The sequence below is a fragment of the Odontesthes bonariensis genome, chromosome 22, assembly GCF_027942865.1.
Source record: "Odontesthes bonariensis isolate fOdoBon6 chromosome 22, fOdoBon6.hap1, whole genome shotgun sequence".
In the NCBI taxonomy this organism is placed as follows: domain Eukaryota; kingdom Metazoa; phylum Chordata; class Actinopteri; order Atheriniformes; family Atherinopsidae; genus Odontesthes; species Odontesthes bonariensis.
The window spans coordinates 7,178,023-7,192,496 of NC_134527.1; the positions used below are offsets into that span (position 1 = coordinate 7,178,023).

Consider the following 14,474-nt stretch of genomic DNA (forward strand, 5'->3'; position numbering starts at 1 on the left):
TTCTGCTTCAAGGCATGGAACTAAGAAAATCCAATAACGGACTGTAAAGCGCAAGGAAGTGAGCGGAGAGGACACAGGTCTCCTGTTGAAAGACGAAGGAGCCTGACCGGCAGCCTTGTCAGAGGTGAGGACAGGAATCAGGTCACGATGTAACCCAATGATAACCCTGAGTCCCCTTTCACCTCTGACACCTTGTGACAATCACTTCCTTCTAACAGCCAACTTATGTGGTGGGTCTGCAAAGTATGAGAGGAATGAGAGAGGACTTTCTTCTCATCACTGTGGCGTGTTTGTGTATAAGAGTCTTATCTGGACACGCACTAACAGAGATAGCGGATCGGGTTTCCTGCAGGGAGACCCGTTAATGGACCCGGCTCTTCTGTGGCCTTCAGGGTGCATTCGCAGTGAGACACCCCAGGGGACAAAGTCAAATATACGTTTAAAAGACACCTGTTTGAACGCGCACACAGCTCACACAAATTAACAAATGCAAGGGTGTGAGCATGAATGAAATGCACAGAACCATTCATCCTGCCGTTATTTGTAGATTAACGTCAAGGCCTTCTGCAAATAGGACTGTTGCGTAACAATAAATTATCGCTCTCGGGATCAGGCTGGAGGAAGGAACGGTGGATTTTATCCATTACATTCAGGGAACATGTGCTGGGAGACTTGACTGTTGAATTATTTGCATTTGAAACTCAAAAATATGTTTTAGGGCACCAAGATTAAAACTTTACTTTAAAAACAAACAACAAAGATATTGATCAAACCTTTAAGATTACAACAGTCAGTTAATACTGTAATTCAATGTCACTATTTTTGTACATATGGAGTGTTTCCAGATAACGAAATGGGACCTTAATAACAGGGATCCCTCATTTAGAACCGCGTTCACACCTCGACCTCAGTTCATGTACTTTGATGGCTTACAAAAGAAACATATAATCATTTATCAACCATTTACTTAGGTGGCAACATAAAAATCCCTTCATGATTTTTACTGCGGCCCAGCTCTAATAAAACACCGTCTCTGCTCTCTCTCTCGGTGGATGGAACTTAGCAGATGCAGGCATTATTAGACAGCTTGGAGGTTTACAACACTCACCTCATGCTGTGCCACAACAGATAAAATGAATCACTGCAAGCACTGCTGGCACTCTGTGAGTGTGTGTGTGTTTTGACAGAAACTTCTGCTACGCAAAAAGAGAATATTAAGCGGGCGGCATGATCGCTGTGAGCCTGGCTGCGATGGAGTGGGAATACGCAGAGAGCCTCTCAGCTGTTGTCTCACCTCAGCCTGGCAGTGTCTGGGCATGTGTTGGTCTTAAGTGTTTTCAGCATTCGTGGGAGTGCTTGGGTCCTTGGCATGCATGCATTTGTGTATTTTTAATGAGCGTGCATGCCTGCGTGGGAATTTGTGTGCGCATTGGAGACGAACTGGCAGCAAACACCGCATGCACATGTGTGACCGTGTCCTTTTGGCTTTGAGTGAGCGTGGATGAGCATATGGGATGTTTTTACAGGATGCAGCTCAGCTCCTGTGGGCACCGACACTGCAACTCTGCAATAAGTTCCATTGTCCGTCCGGACTGTAATAAAATGTTTCTGCTTTCCTTATATCTGTATGCACAAATATTAACTGGTATCCATATGAAAAAAAACCCAGATATATTTAGTGTTTATATGCGACAACAAATCCTTATTTTAGCAACAAATGATCAGTGGCTGCCAGAATGAGTCCCTACTTTTCTAGAATGAGTCATGTACAATTCCAATTTGACAAGTAAATGACTGGAATTATCCTGCATCAGTATATTTGCACAGTTACTATGGAAGTAAATGAGGAAGTAAATAGCTACTGACAGAAAACGTTTTGCACTTGCACTACAAATACTTATTCAAAAGTTATGGCTGCTTTTGACTAGTCACTAGATACTCTTATTGTGATGAGTAAAAGAAGATGTAACGCTGTCTTACAAACACCAAATCCACATACTATCTGTCCAATCATGTGCATGACCAGGAAGCAAACAAACCCCAAAGTGTTTTCCCAAATGCAGGTTTCTCCTGCCAACATTTTGTATCCATCTGGCATGGTGTACAGGGAAGACAGTTCACAAGTGCAAAGCAAAGTCAGTCTGTGGCACTGCATCATAATCCCCCAAATGCTCATGTGTCGTATATGCCTGTTTTCTCTGTGGTGGATGTGTTCCAAGCTATTACAAATGTCCGGTGAGATTAAAAAATGCTTTCATTTGGAGTTAAACTTGCTTAAAAAAATTTTTTTTCGCTTTTTTGAATACACTCATGGTAAAAAAAAAAGTAAGTGCACCAAGGAGGAAAGAAATCAGCAATGATCTTAGAGAAGTTACTTTAAGTTACTGCTGCAAAAGGTGGTTCTGCAAAGGATTTGCTGTGCTTACAAGTAATTTATTGATTTATTTTCCGTTTGGTTTTAAATACACCGTGTCTGCGCTGTTGTTTTATTATTTTCTTTATAAAGGACTAATGACACGGTGTAATGTGTTGTTTATCTGGAGGTTGTATTTACCGTGCTTCAAAGATTGGCTCGTCATCATTCTCCGATATGTTCAACCTTCCACTTTAAATGGGGGTGTACTCCCTTTGTTTTCCACATGACTGTACATGAAGATGAACAGAGTGGGGTTTTGTTTGTCAAAGAGCACATAATCCAGCAGTTATTCAAAAGGAATTTTTGTGTCAAGTTTAGCAGCGCTTTGACTTCCAGCTCCAACAGACTTTTATCTTGAGAACGTGTAAGTCACTAAATCACTGGGTTCAACTCTAACGTGAGACTAACGAGTAAACAGAATGCTTCCCACCGAGTGAGTAATCGATTAGGTGATCAACACCGGTTCTGGCAGAACAATTTCTACACTCAGCTGTTTGGATGATCTTTTTTTTGGGAAAACAACAGTCTGGTGTCATCTAACTATTCAACTATGGCAGTTTAGGCAACTTGGTTGTTTTAAATGAATAACGGACACAAGGTCGAATCTTTGTTAAGCAGATTCTCTTGATATTGTCGTCTTTCGTTATCTAACAAATAGCTCAAACCTGCCATCTGAGCCACACACAGACACTGATGACTCTTATGGCATATCACACACATATATTTTTTAAAGTCAGAGGTATTTTGAGAACCATGTGCAAGCCAAATGTAAAAAAGATTATTGGCGAACACAGACATCTGACAGCTGTGGTGTAAACTGCGTTTCTGTACATGCCTGCCCCTCTCGTCTCATCTTTACTGCTGATTCTACGCTTTTGTCTGACTTTCTTTTGCTTTAAAGCATTACACATTGCATTATAAGAGAACCGTATCAACAGGTTCCATCCGTATCCAGATATGTATCGTAACAACAAAGAACTAGAATAGGTTTGGGGTAAATATTGTATGTACCTACATCCTATCCTATTCACACACAAGCTTTACATGTGGGTGGCAGTGAAAAATTAGAATGTGTTCAACAGTTAGTGTCATTAAACTTCACAGGCATGTCACAGTATACACGCCTGTCCACAGAAAGTCTTGGATTGCTGTAAGATCACACCAACAGATGCAATTAAACCTTCAGGGGATTATTCCCAGCTCCAAAATAAATACGCCCCAGGGATATTTAACCCACGATGCCTAGAGTCTACATTAGTAGGCTGCTCTGTGAAATATAAACCTAATGTTACCCTTTCTATCCCCTATAGCTGCCACCTCCTAAATGGCTTTACCCATTTGTGGCCCCACACAAGTTAGAACACACAAACAGAGTCCAGCGATATTAAATGACAAACTGTAAAATGAGCTCTCAAATAATGGCCTGAAGGATGTCTGAACAAATAAAGGAGAGTAAGGTTAAAGCAATGGGGGGAAAAAGATGTTGCTCCGAATTTTTCTTCTGATAAGAAACGTATGTTTTAACGTGGTGATTCTGCTCTCTGTGCTTTAATGGATTTTACCTCTTTTTCAAAAACACTTCCTGCATATGTTTCAGTATAAAAGCTTCAGGAAAGAATGCAAATTTGGCTCCAAAATAGCTGGAACAGTTTTAATATGGAACAGATGCAGTATAATTCACTTGTAATACTTGACATAGAGGCCCCTCTCCAAGAGTAGCAGCATTTTCTCAACAAGACACTGACAACTTAAGAGCTGGGCTCTAAGCACAACTAAATTAAATCTCCTCATTAGCTACACTTCCATGTGCTAACTGCAAGGGAAAAAAAGGACCTCTGAATCAGTTTTTTAAATTGCTACCTGGAGACAGCACAGATAGAAAAAAAAAAAAACCTTTTCCTCAATACATGTTAGGGTTGATTGACATTAGAGAGCCTTAATGGTTCCCATGAGAGGCTACACACAGTTCCTTTGTGTGGCCATGCAACCATGACATCATGCAGAGTGGGTACAGCGAGGTCCATCAAAGCCCTGAGCAGCCGAATGGACCTTTATTACTCCTATACAGGCAGGGGCTCAGGTCCACCACTCTCCCTCCCTTTAGCTGGTGCATGTTGTGTTTTGGTTTCCTAGCGACTCCTCGCCCGAACACGACGTACTCAGAACTGGAACATGACATCACCGCCGTCGCTCATTTATAACTTTCTTAAGCGCGTGTTCCATTTCTTGTAAAACATTTACACCTTTTTCACATTGAGGGTTTTTTTGTCCCTGTGTTCAACGCTGGAAACACTGCAGCTTTATATGTATTTTTAAGGCGCACTGAGAGACACTGGAGGCCTGTTGTTAGTTTAGGATCCTCCGGGAGGTTTCAGAGGGAGAGCTGAAGCAGGAGCCAGAGGGGTACAGGCTAAGCCATAAAATGGAAAGTTGGACCCCGCAGTGGTCTGATGATAAAGAACCCCCTTTTTTTTCCCCGCAAAAGACAACAGCCAGACAACTCTCTCTATTGTAACTGGAAGTGTGAAATGTGTTCCAACCCTTGCACATAATCCCTTCCAGCTGCCTGAAGATTTGTGGTGTCTGTGATCGAGGGATGCTCTGTATTGTCAGCGAGTTGAATCCCACAGACAAAACCCCTGATGGGTCTGATCGTAATAAGCACTGTTGTGGCCTGGCAACGCCTCTGACCACATTCCAGCAGAGAGTTCCTGCAATCTCTTTCATATTCAGAAACAGCTAAATCACTTGATATATATATATATAAATAAATGAATATACCTCCACAGACAACAGAACAAAAGACATGGTATGCATTTCGAGTCACGGTCATACTCTTGCAAAATGTTTGCTGATGGTGTGTTTGTACTCACACCATCAAGCCTACAGTGCAAACACAGAAAAAATGCAGATGCTTTTCTGATCTCTTGCACCAACCCAAGCAGATGACCCGAATGCACCAAAGAGGCACAAGAAACTGGTTTGTTGTTTCTCACACGAAATAAAATAGCATAGCTACAGAGTGTCACTGTGTCTGGAAGCTTTGAACGAGGCTGAGGGGGAAGTGCTGCGGTTTGAGATGTAAGAATTGGCTGATGATATAGGGCTATCTCTCTCTTTACATGTGGTTTTGTTGTTTAAGGCTGGAAGATTCCTGTAAAAATGGGACTTTTGGTCATCGTATCTTCCTCTTTCATCACACAGTCTTTTATGCGTTTGATGTGGAGGATGGTTACGCTTTGCTGCTTTTATTATTACCATTCCTTTTCAAACATATCAAAGTGCTGAATCAGAACCAGAGGGATTTATTGATTTTTGCCCAAATTTGACGTTTTCATGCATGGAAAAGAAACTTTGGACTTTAAATTATGCTAAAAAAGAGGTTCTTAAGGGAAGTAATAGAGCAATATGTGCCTTTTAAATTAAAATGATTGTATATGCCGTTTTAATGTATGTGTGTGTGTATGTGTGTGTGTGAGTGGTTAGCCCCGGCAGCGTCTTCCTCTGAGCTCTGGGTGGTTAAATACAGAGGAGGCTGAGCTGGGCTGTGACCTCGTTCCAGTTAAGTGCTCCTGAGAAAAGCCGGCCAGTTGAGTGTTAAGGGGAGTGTTAAGTGGCATACGCCTTCTGACTCAAATCACGTCTCATCAGAAGTGCCGCGCCTCAAGACCACAGGGCACCGCAACCATCTTTAACCTTTGAGTTGTACTTGGAAATCAAACTGCTGTTCTCCACCCTCACCGAGCAACAGTTAAAAGCCTCCACACTCTCAATTATGTAAACAATCACAGTTAACCGCTCAAAGGAGCACCTGTACGACACAAGGTCGAATACTGCTTGAATATTTCAACAAAGGCGTCTACTGTGATACTTGAAAAGGGTCCTGCACATTTGCAAGAACTTAGCACACTGACATTTTGAAATGCATGAAAAGCTTTACAGCTTTTTCCCACTCTGACCCAAACCAGTCCTAAAGCTCGGTTAAAAGGATTTTTTAAGTGAACGTGCTTAAACGTCTAACGTAAAAATATTGTATTTCTAACAATCAAATTCAGAAATCATCAGAACAAGACCAATTCATCTAAAGCTAGTTGTAACTGACACCAACATAAGGAGTGTCTATTTAAAAAGGGGTGTAATGACTGCGAAACTGAAACTGAGACAAAAAACAGGACTTTGACATGCAGGACGGAACTGCAACACATGACTTAACCCTGACCTCCAAGACCGACCGCAGTAGCCACGCTTGCAGCCACGCTCATGTCAGAACTTATCACTTCATATTGGAATATTGGAAGCCACTAAAAAGTTTTTTTTTTTACGAAGATTTATAAAATTGAGGTGAAAAGCAGCCTCTGTGTAGCAATTTGGTGAAAATGACATTATTTAAAAAATAATTAACATCCTTAAAATGCAATGGAAAGATTTCACTTTTAGAATCACATTGGCTACATTAGAACTTTTTTTTTTTCTTCAAATAAGTTCTAATGTAGCCAACTTTAAACTCTCATGCTTTTATTACATGAACGATCATCTGTTATGCTCCTGAAGAACACATTGCCAATATTCACTTGTGTGAAAGAATCACAACATGCACAACTGAAACTACCGTAATTCCTAAAGACCTCTTGTTTTTGTCCCCGTATAGGACCAAGGTGACCGTTTTTGTTTACTATTCTTCCATTTAAGTTTTTTTTCTTTTTTAAGCTAGCAACCCCTAAAAGTCTGAAAATACTTCATGAAATCTGCATTGGTGGCTTGTAAACGCATGTCTACATGTTTTGGTGATTTGCTGCCGCTCAGGGTCTAAGAAAAATCAAAGGCTCCTCTTGGTTGTGCTGGTGCTGTTGTTGGTCCTTTAGTGGTCAAAATTGAAAATGATCTTCTTTGTGATGAAGTGCAACAAAGTGTGAAATAATGCAGACTGTCTAATGAAGCTGTTGTTTGTGCTTCTCCCCTGTGCCTCTGTGCCATTTATCCTGTTCAAGCTTAGTCTTCTTTGTAATGAAGTTGGCTGTCGTCAGCCCCTCCCATCTTAAACTAACTCTGAGAAAATCTGTACTGAATCAAAGTATAAAGTCATCTACAAAGCCTACCAGCTTTTTGGAGAACTGCACATCTTTCACTCTGAGTTGGATAAAACACCCATCTTTGAGGGGAGGGAGGCTGAGAGCTCTGTAGACAGCTCCTTCATGAAGATATGAAATTACCCTAAGCATTCACATGATAATTAACCCCATTATATATATATATATATATATATATATATATATATATATATATATATATATACACACACACATATAGGGTATCATAAGCTAAATGTGCATGTTTAGCCACCTCCCTCAACATCCAACCTGCATACAAAGTATGTCACTGTGGGACATGAAGAGCGGGACAGATTAAAGTGTCTGAATTAAAAAGTGGTGAAAAATCCAAAGGAGAAGGGTGGGGAGAAGGATGAGCGCTTTCGAGCAAAGAAAAATTCTGGCCACTTTCTCAAAGTACTCCTAATCCATTTTATAACTCCATTACATATGGGACACTTTTGTTAAGAAGGTGCAGATAAGCTTAACATCAACAAGGAGAGCCCATCCCCAAAAAGAATTGCATTGCCAACGTAGTTAAACACACTTATCAATAAACACTGAAAAAGGGTCAGCAAACGCATTTTGCAGAGGGAAACTATTTTAATTTCAGATACGGCTCCAGACACAAATTGGGCCACTGCAGGCTTTGATGTCTTAATTGTGTGTGTGCGTGTGTGTGTGTGTGAGAGAGAGATTTTAATACCACAAAAACCAAGGCTTATTGAAGGAACACCAGAAATGAAGGAGAAAATTGAGAAAATGGAGAGTATGTGACAAAGACAAAGCATAATAACAAGAAAGGGAAGCTGGAGGAAGGAGGACAGCCAGGGAAAAAAAGAAGAATGAAAGGATAAAGAAGAAAGTAAGATATGGCGGGTGAGCGTGACGAGCATGCTTCAGCTATGGACGAATGAGTGACAGAGCTGAAGCACTGTGGAATCCTTGTTGAATAGGGCTTGATTGACTGTGCCATGAGGTCAAAGCAGGGCCTCTGTCTGCTGGAGCCTGGATTAGGAAAAAACCTATGTGTATATGTGCAAGTGTGCAAGTCTAAGTGACTGCAATTTGCACTTCTGAGACATTCGACTGTGGTTTGTAAGACATGATACAAAATTGGTTGTCTGGTGGGTTTGTAGGGCAGCTGCATTTTCCTGTGATTTGAGAGCGAAGACAAAGAACGACCCCATGAAACCGAAGGGACGCTGAACGTAGTGCTTTCTCGCCCAATCCTACAACATCTAAAACTTTTTATTCATTTGTTATCTTGTTTCAAGTAATAATTCAGGGAAATACTCATTTGATGCCATGTTGAGAGTTAAATTATAAAACTAATACTTTTTTCATTAACATGGATGACAAATTAGACCAGAACCATGAGGCAAACACTGGCCAATGACCATAGCCAAACTTTCCATAATCATTTGTTCAAGTAATACTCCAACATTTTTTCACAATAAGTGATAGTGTTCATGGTGCAAACATACTTAATGCTGGATAATTTATTCAAAATGCATCTAAAATTTGGCAAATGATTACTTAAAGACATATGACTATCTATATCATACAAAAAAAATAAACTCAGATAAATCAGACAGGCAGCATGTCTACAGACCTCATTGTGTGCCTTCTCACATCGAAATTAATTCTAAAAACTTCACGGCTCGGTTACTTTGCATTGAAAATAACTTAAATAAACTGCCATGCCTCCTTATAAACCACATTAAGACCATTTATTCCTCTTATTGGTCAGATTTGTCCAGGCTCGTAGCAAGAAGGAGAAAGTTAGTGCGGTCTTCCAGACCACTATGTGTGCTCTTAACTGGGATAATTATCTGGGCATTACATCAGCCAACTACATTGCCAGAATATTGTATGGTCTTCAACGAACCGCACTGAGAGTATTAAAATGATTCACACTTTGTCGAGAAACTGCTTTCAGACCACTGAGCAGAAAGTATTACCATCAGCACTGGGAGCTGAAGACCTTTTGTTTAGCTAAACCATGAAGAATACACCTGAGAGTTGGGTCAAATCATATACCCTGATGGGACAGAATAAGGTCCAAAAAGTCTATGTTTCTTTTTTCTTTTCAAATCATATTTCCACCTTAAACAAACTTGCTGCAGATGAGCAGTAATTTAGGCCTTATCAGAGTGCATTAATGTGTTTACTCCTGCCCAAACAAAGTGAATGAAGATGTCAAACTAACAACCTTTCAAATAAATGGAATGCGACACCTGTGATAGAACCCTTACTTGTGACAACCCCCTCGACCTGCCATCAGAGCTGCATGTTTACAAGTTACTGCGGGATGGATCAGAAATGTGCATCTTCTTTTCTGCATCCACATATTCGCCCAGACTTGCTTTGGTGTTCTACGCACACTCACAGACTGTCTTGGATTTCATTTGCTACCGTTTGTACTTTACATCCAGTAATGGTGGTAATTTAGCGCCTGAAAGGCATTTCACCTTTGTGTCTGGCCCGATTGCATATGTATTCATGAGAGTTTCCCATTTCAAAGCACAAAGGTAGGAAGTGGGTATTTAACTGAATCTGGCAGAGTGATCTACCAAGCTTCGCACCCACAGTTCACGGCCGATTGCTGCATTATTAAGTTAAAATAAATAAGTATGCCTAACATGACAGTGATTGGTGCTGCACGACTGCAAATCCACATTATTCTTAAATGAATGGGGTACTGGAGGAACTATAAGACAACCTAGAACCTCAGCCATACCCAAGTTTTGCAGCTCTTTGTAATTTCTTTGTCAATTCATTGAAACTAATTTGTTTTTGTTTTAATGGACACATCTTAACGTATTTATCTGGGATGTCGTCCATATTTTCACTACAACTGACCCTGAGCACAGAGGAATGTAAGGTTACCGAACCAGTGAGGAAACTGTGACAGACCAATGGGTTCATATTCACATACCATCATTTTCTGTAATAATAATGCTCCCACGGTTGGACAGAAGGCTCCAGTAATAGCTGGCTATTAGGCAAGTCTGGAAGCTTTCCTTTATTCTGGTTGTTCGGCCATGTGTGCGCTGTAATGACTCTCCCCACTTGTGTGCTACCCATAAACCATAAAAGATAATAATAGATGTATTTGTATTTAAACTGAGGAGGGAAGACCACACAGCTTTACGCCAATGCTGATAGACCACATTCCATTTTTTCCCTGTTTAGTAAATCTGAGCCATAATGGCAAATAATGATATGCATGGACAAACTCTAAATTTGCATATTTAGCATATAATGCATATCTTTAACAATGTGTGCATGCAACGGCGTGCACATAAATCTGTTACAGGCCTCACCTGGGGGCTGACGCTGGGGCCATAGCCCATGCCAGGAGAGTTCATTGAGTGGGGCCCCATGGGGGAGCTAATAACGGAGAAGGGCGATGCCAGGCCATTCATTGGTGAATTCAGGGTGCTGATAGGAGAGTGGAGAGAACCGGAGGGCCCCATGGAGGTTGGGCTGAGCAGAGACGGGTGCATTCCTCGATGGGATGTGGGCGAGCCGAGGGGTGAGGAGGTCACATGTCCCGATGAATCTGTGAGGAAAAATAAAAAGATTGGAAATCGAATTCTTTTATCTTGGAAGTCGTTCGTGCCGAAGTAAATTTTGTCATGAGAAAAATGATTTCAAAATGAGACAGTCGAAACCTGAAGCAGCATGACTTTGCCATATCAAATAAAACTATGAAAACCACTTTGTTTACGACACATTTATTTTCAAAAGGACTTTTTCACACTTGAGCTAATCGTAGTTTTTTTTTTTTTACCACAGCTGCTGGCACAGAGAGTCTAGCACATCTGGTGAAGTGTGAGTGCAGGTGTTGAATCTGAGCACTGTCCAGGAAAAATGGAAAATTCAGCTCATATTAAAAAAAAAAAAAAAAAAAAAAAACAACACAACAGCCAAGTGGTGGCTGAGGATATCGACACAGTCGCTCTGCTACTCTCTCTGCATCTGTCCCTCAAACTTCGAAAGTGCTTCCCACAGGAATCTAGGAGGTCAGCATGTACAATACATCTACTGTATAATGCATGTGGTTGATGAGTCGGGTAGTAGCCCCGGGAGAATTAAAAACATGACCTTGCACCACGGCTGAGGAGAAAGCTGCAGCGAGAGTGTAGTCAGAGACAGCGATAAGGCTAAGGTCATGTGTACAAGAGCTCATCTGCTTTTTCTGTCTGTATTCTGCCTCCTAGACTTAAGACCCTGTCTTTACCTCGTCTTAGCGGGCTATCTTCCCATCAGCTGTCAACACAGAAGATATGAGAAAGAGGGGAAAAGACGTACTGACATATAGAGACTTTGGCAACAGGGTTCCGTGTGTACTGATAACTACTCCCTCCGTACTGTTACATCTTTCAGCACTTCTGTCCACTCTATTTTACTACGCATGCATGACTCTGCTACTTCTGTCTGCAAAAATGAGGCATCCATCCTTTTCTTTTCTGCACTTCCCTAACCCTTACCCATTCTTCTAGAGTTTTTAGTGTATTAACCTCTAACAAAAGGGTGCGGCAGGCCATTCAGTCCTATAAACCACTCAAATGCAACTTGAGATGTTGGGGTATGTAGTGTGTAAAGAAACTCTTTAAGTTATTTTTGTTTTTATGAGCATTAATTCATTCACAGGAGACAGTTTAAAGTCATCCCGATTCGTGAACTGTCCAAAAATACCCTCCTCTTATATCCTGCTAGTTTGTGACACTGACACTTTGCTCTCCCTGATCTTTGCAGTGGCAACATTGACACTCGTTATGTAATAAGTGGGAGTGTGGGACATCTATCACACTCCCAAGTTCCATAAGCGATCAAGTTCCTCTTTTTCCCCTCAGCAGAATAAAAGTGAAGGATGACTCCTTCAGTTGACAGCTGAGTAACGACTTTGGTTCGCACCAATATTCCTGAAGTACAGCTGTTTTTACAAGATTTATCTATTTATTTGTAATCCATGTGTGTGTTCTTTGTGGAATGTTTCTGCTATAAAATACTTGGTGAATGCCCAACAAAATAAGGAGATTCTTCCCATCATTGTCTCTCCACCAGCAATCCTCAGAGCACCAACCAATCTGCCAGCTGAGCCGAGCCAAGCCAAACACTTCCTCCACATCCTGCTTGCTTCACGAGCACTTCCTGCAACCACACACACCCATTCCATCCTTTTTGGAAGGCAAACAAACATTCCTCTAATAAATGGCTAACAACAGCTCTGCAACTAGATGTATTAGTTCAGTGTTTAATCCTCAGACTGATACCCCCCAAGCTTCTATCCCTCTGATTACATTTCTTTCTTCCCTAAAATGTGCCCACACATGTTATTCCTAGAAAAAAAAAATTAAATAATGAATAAAAAGCTTTCCCTGAGCCAGCAATTCCCATAACCCTTCTCCAATTGGGTTTTAATTCAGGCAGTTAAAGTGAGCTGTGGTATTAGGGTTGCCAATCTGCCACTGTGGGTCTCAGCAGGGGGGAGCTTAGCTGACAGCAAGGCCCCACCTGGAGGGGGACTGACAGAGAACAGCTGGGAGGTAGAACTGACTGCTCACGTCTCTGTATCTTTCCTCCGTATGTAATTCCGCCTCTTCAGTTGTTTTGAAGAAGAGAAAGAACTAGAGCAGGACTTTTCCTTTCCAAGATGTTCTTGTCACCATGTGGTCTTTGTGTATGTGGATGGTCGTGTTTGGGCCAAGCCCTCTGAACATAAAGCCTTTCTCGTAGAAAGCCTGCATGCATTTCTGTGTCCGTTTATTTTTGTGCAAGAAGGGTAGCCTGTGTCAGATTACAGCTGGATGAAAAAGACTGTCCTTATCCTCCTTGGAGTGAAAAAGAGAGGAGGAGAACAGACACAGAGAGAAAGACATGAAAATGCAGAGCACTTATTAGGATGGTACAGAGAGAGAAGAGTAGAGATAAGAAGAGACTCTTCCTGAAGTCGTTTTCCATCTCAAGCTGTTGAACTGGAAAGTGTATCAACAGTCCTGAGAAACATGACAAGGTCTGGCAGCCGTTTGCACAGCCTTGCAAGAAGCATAAAATAAACAAGCTTGCAAGATGAGATAAGAGACTGCGTGAAGCGTATCAGTGAGCGAGGGAAGGCCAGAGGAGGAGGGCCAAATAAAATCATTCAAGCATCCAAGAAATGAGTGGCAGCTGTCCAGATCCCCCGAGTGTCAGCACAGAAAAAGGCTGACTCAGGGTTAAATAGGGGCTGAAAAACCTCTTTGGAGGATTATTATATGCAGTCACTTCCCGTCAACTGGTCTTCATCGCCGGGCACACAAAAACACAAGTGGCAGCGACAAATAAGCAAATTAGATCTCATCCTACTGGCGGACGCAGACAGAGTTCTCCACTTCTCACTTCTGTACTCCATTCAAGCTTCTCCAGTTTCCAAACAATGACTCCCTCCCTCTTGCCTTTCTTGCTCTTTTGTACTGCTGTTGGATGTGATTACACAGAGGAAATCTGCCAAAATATGCTCTGGCTCTCACAGGCTTGTGTGTTTAGAATGTGATAAATGGATGATGCAGATGAGAATAAAAAAGGAAAGATAAAAGAGAATTGTCAACATAAAAAGAACAGCATATGGTGTTTTTTCACATGCTTGTTTACATTTCTCAGACAGGGGAGCTGCTGCGGCTGTGATTAATGGCAGCACATTTTTTTGGGGGGGAACAAAAAAAAATCCAATTTGTACAAAGCTTAGTTCAGGTTTGTTTAGAATGAATGCGAAAGGAATGTTTGCAGAGGCTTGATTGTATCACGGAGAGATGACACTGGTTGCAGTGAACGACTGGTCTCTGCAGGTTGAAAATGTTTTAATGAAGAGCGTGAGGCAACAGTCCACTTTAAGATTAGCATAAGCCCTTCAGAGTGTGTAGGTTGCACATCAGTCACAAGTGCCTCAAACACTATTATTTCATTTCACCAGGTCGAATATA

The 14,474-nt window shown here is 41.4% G+C and overlaps 1 protein-coding gene across 2 annotated transcripts in view; it reads right to left on the reverse strand.

Moving 5' to 3' along the window:
* rxraa (retinoid X receptor, alpha a) overlaps positions 1-14,474 on the reverse strand; it is a 98,470-nt gene that overhangs the window by 27,837 nt on the left and 56,159 nt on the right. For both annotated transcript variants that reach the window (XM_075456175.1, XM_075456176.1), the window contains exon 3: positions 10,833-11,071. In XM_075456175.1, the coding sequence (XP_075312290.1) occupies positions 10,833-11,071 (239 nt within the window). The remainder of the gene's footprint in view (positions 1-10,832; positions 11,072-14,474) is intronic.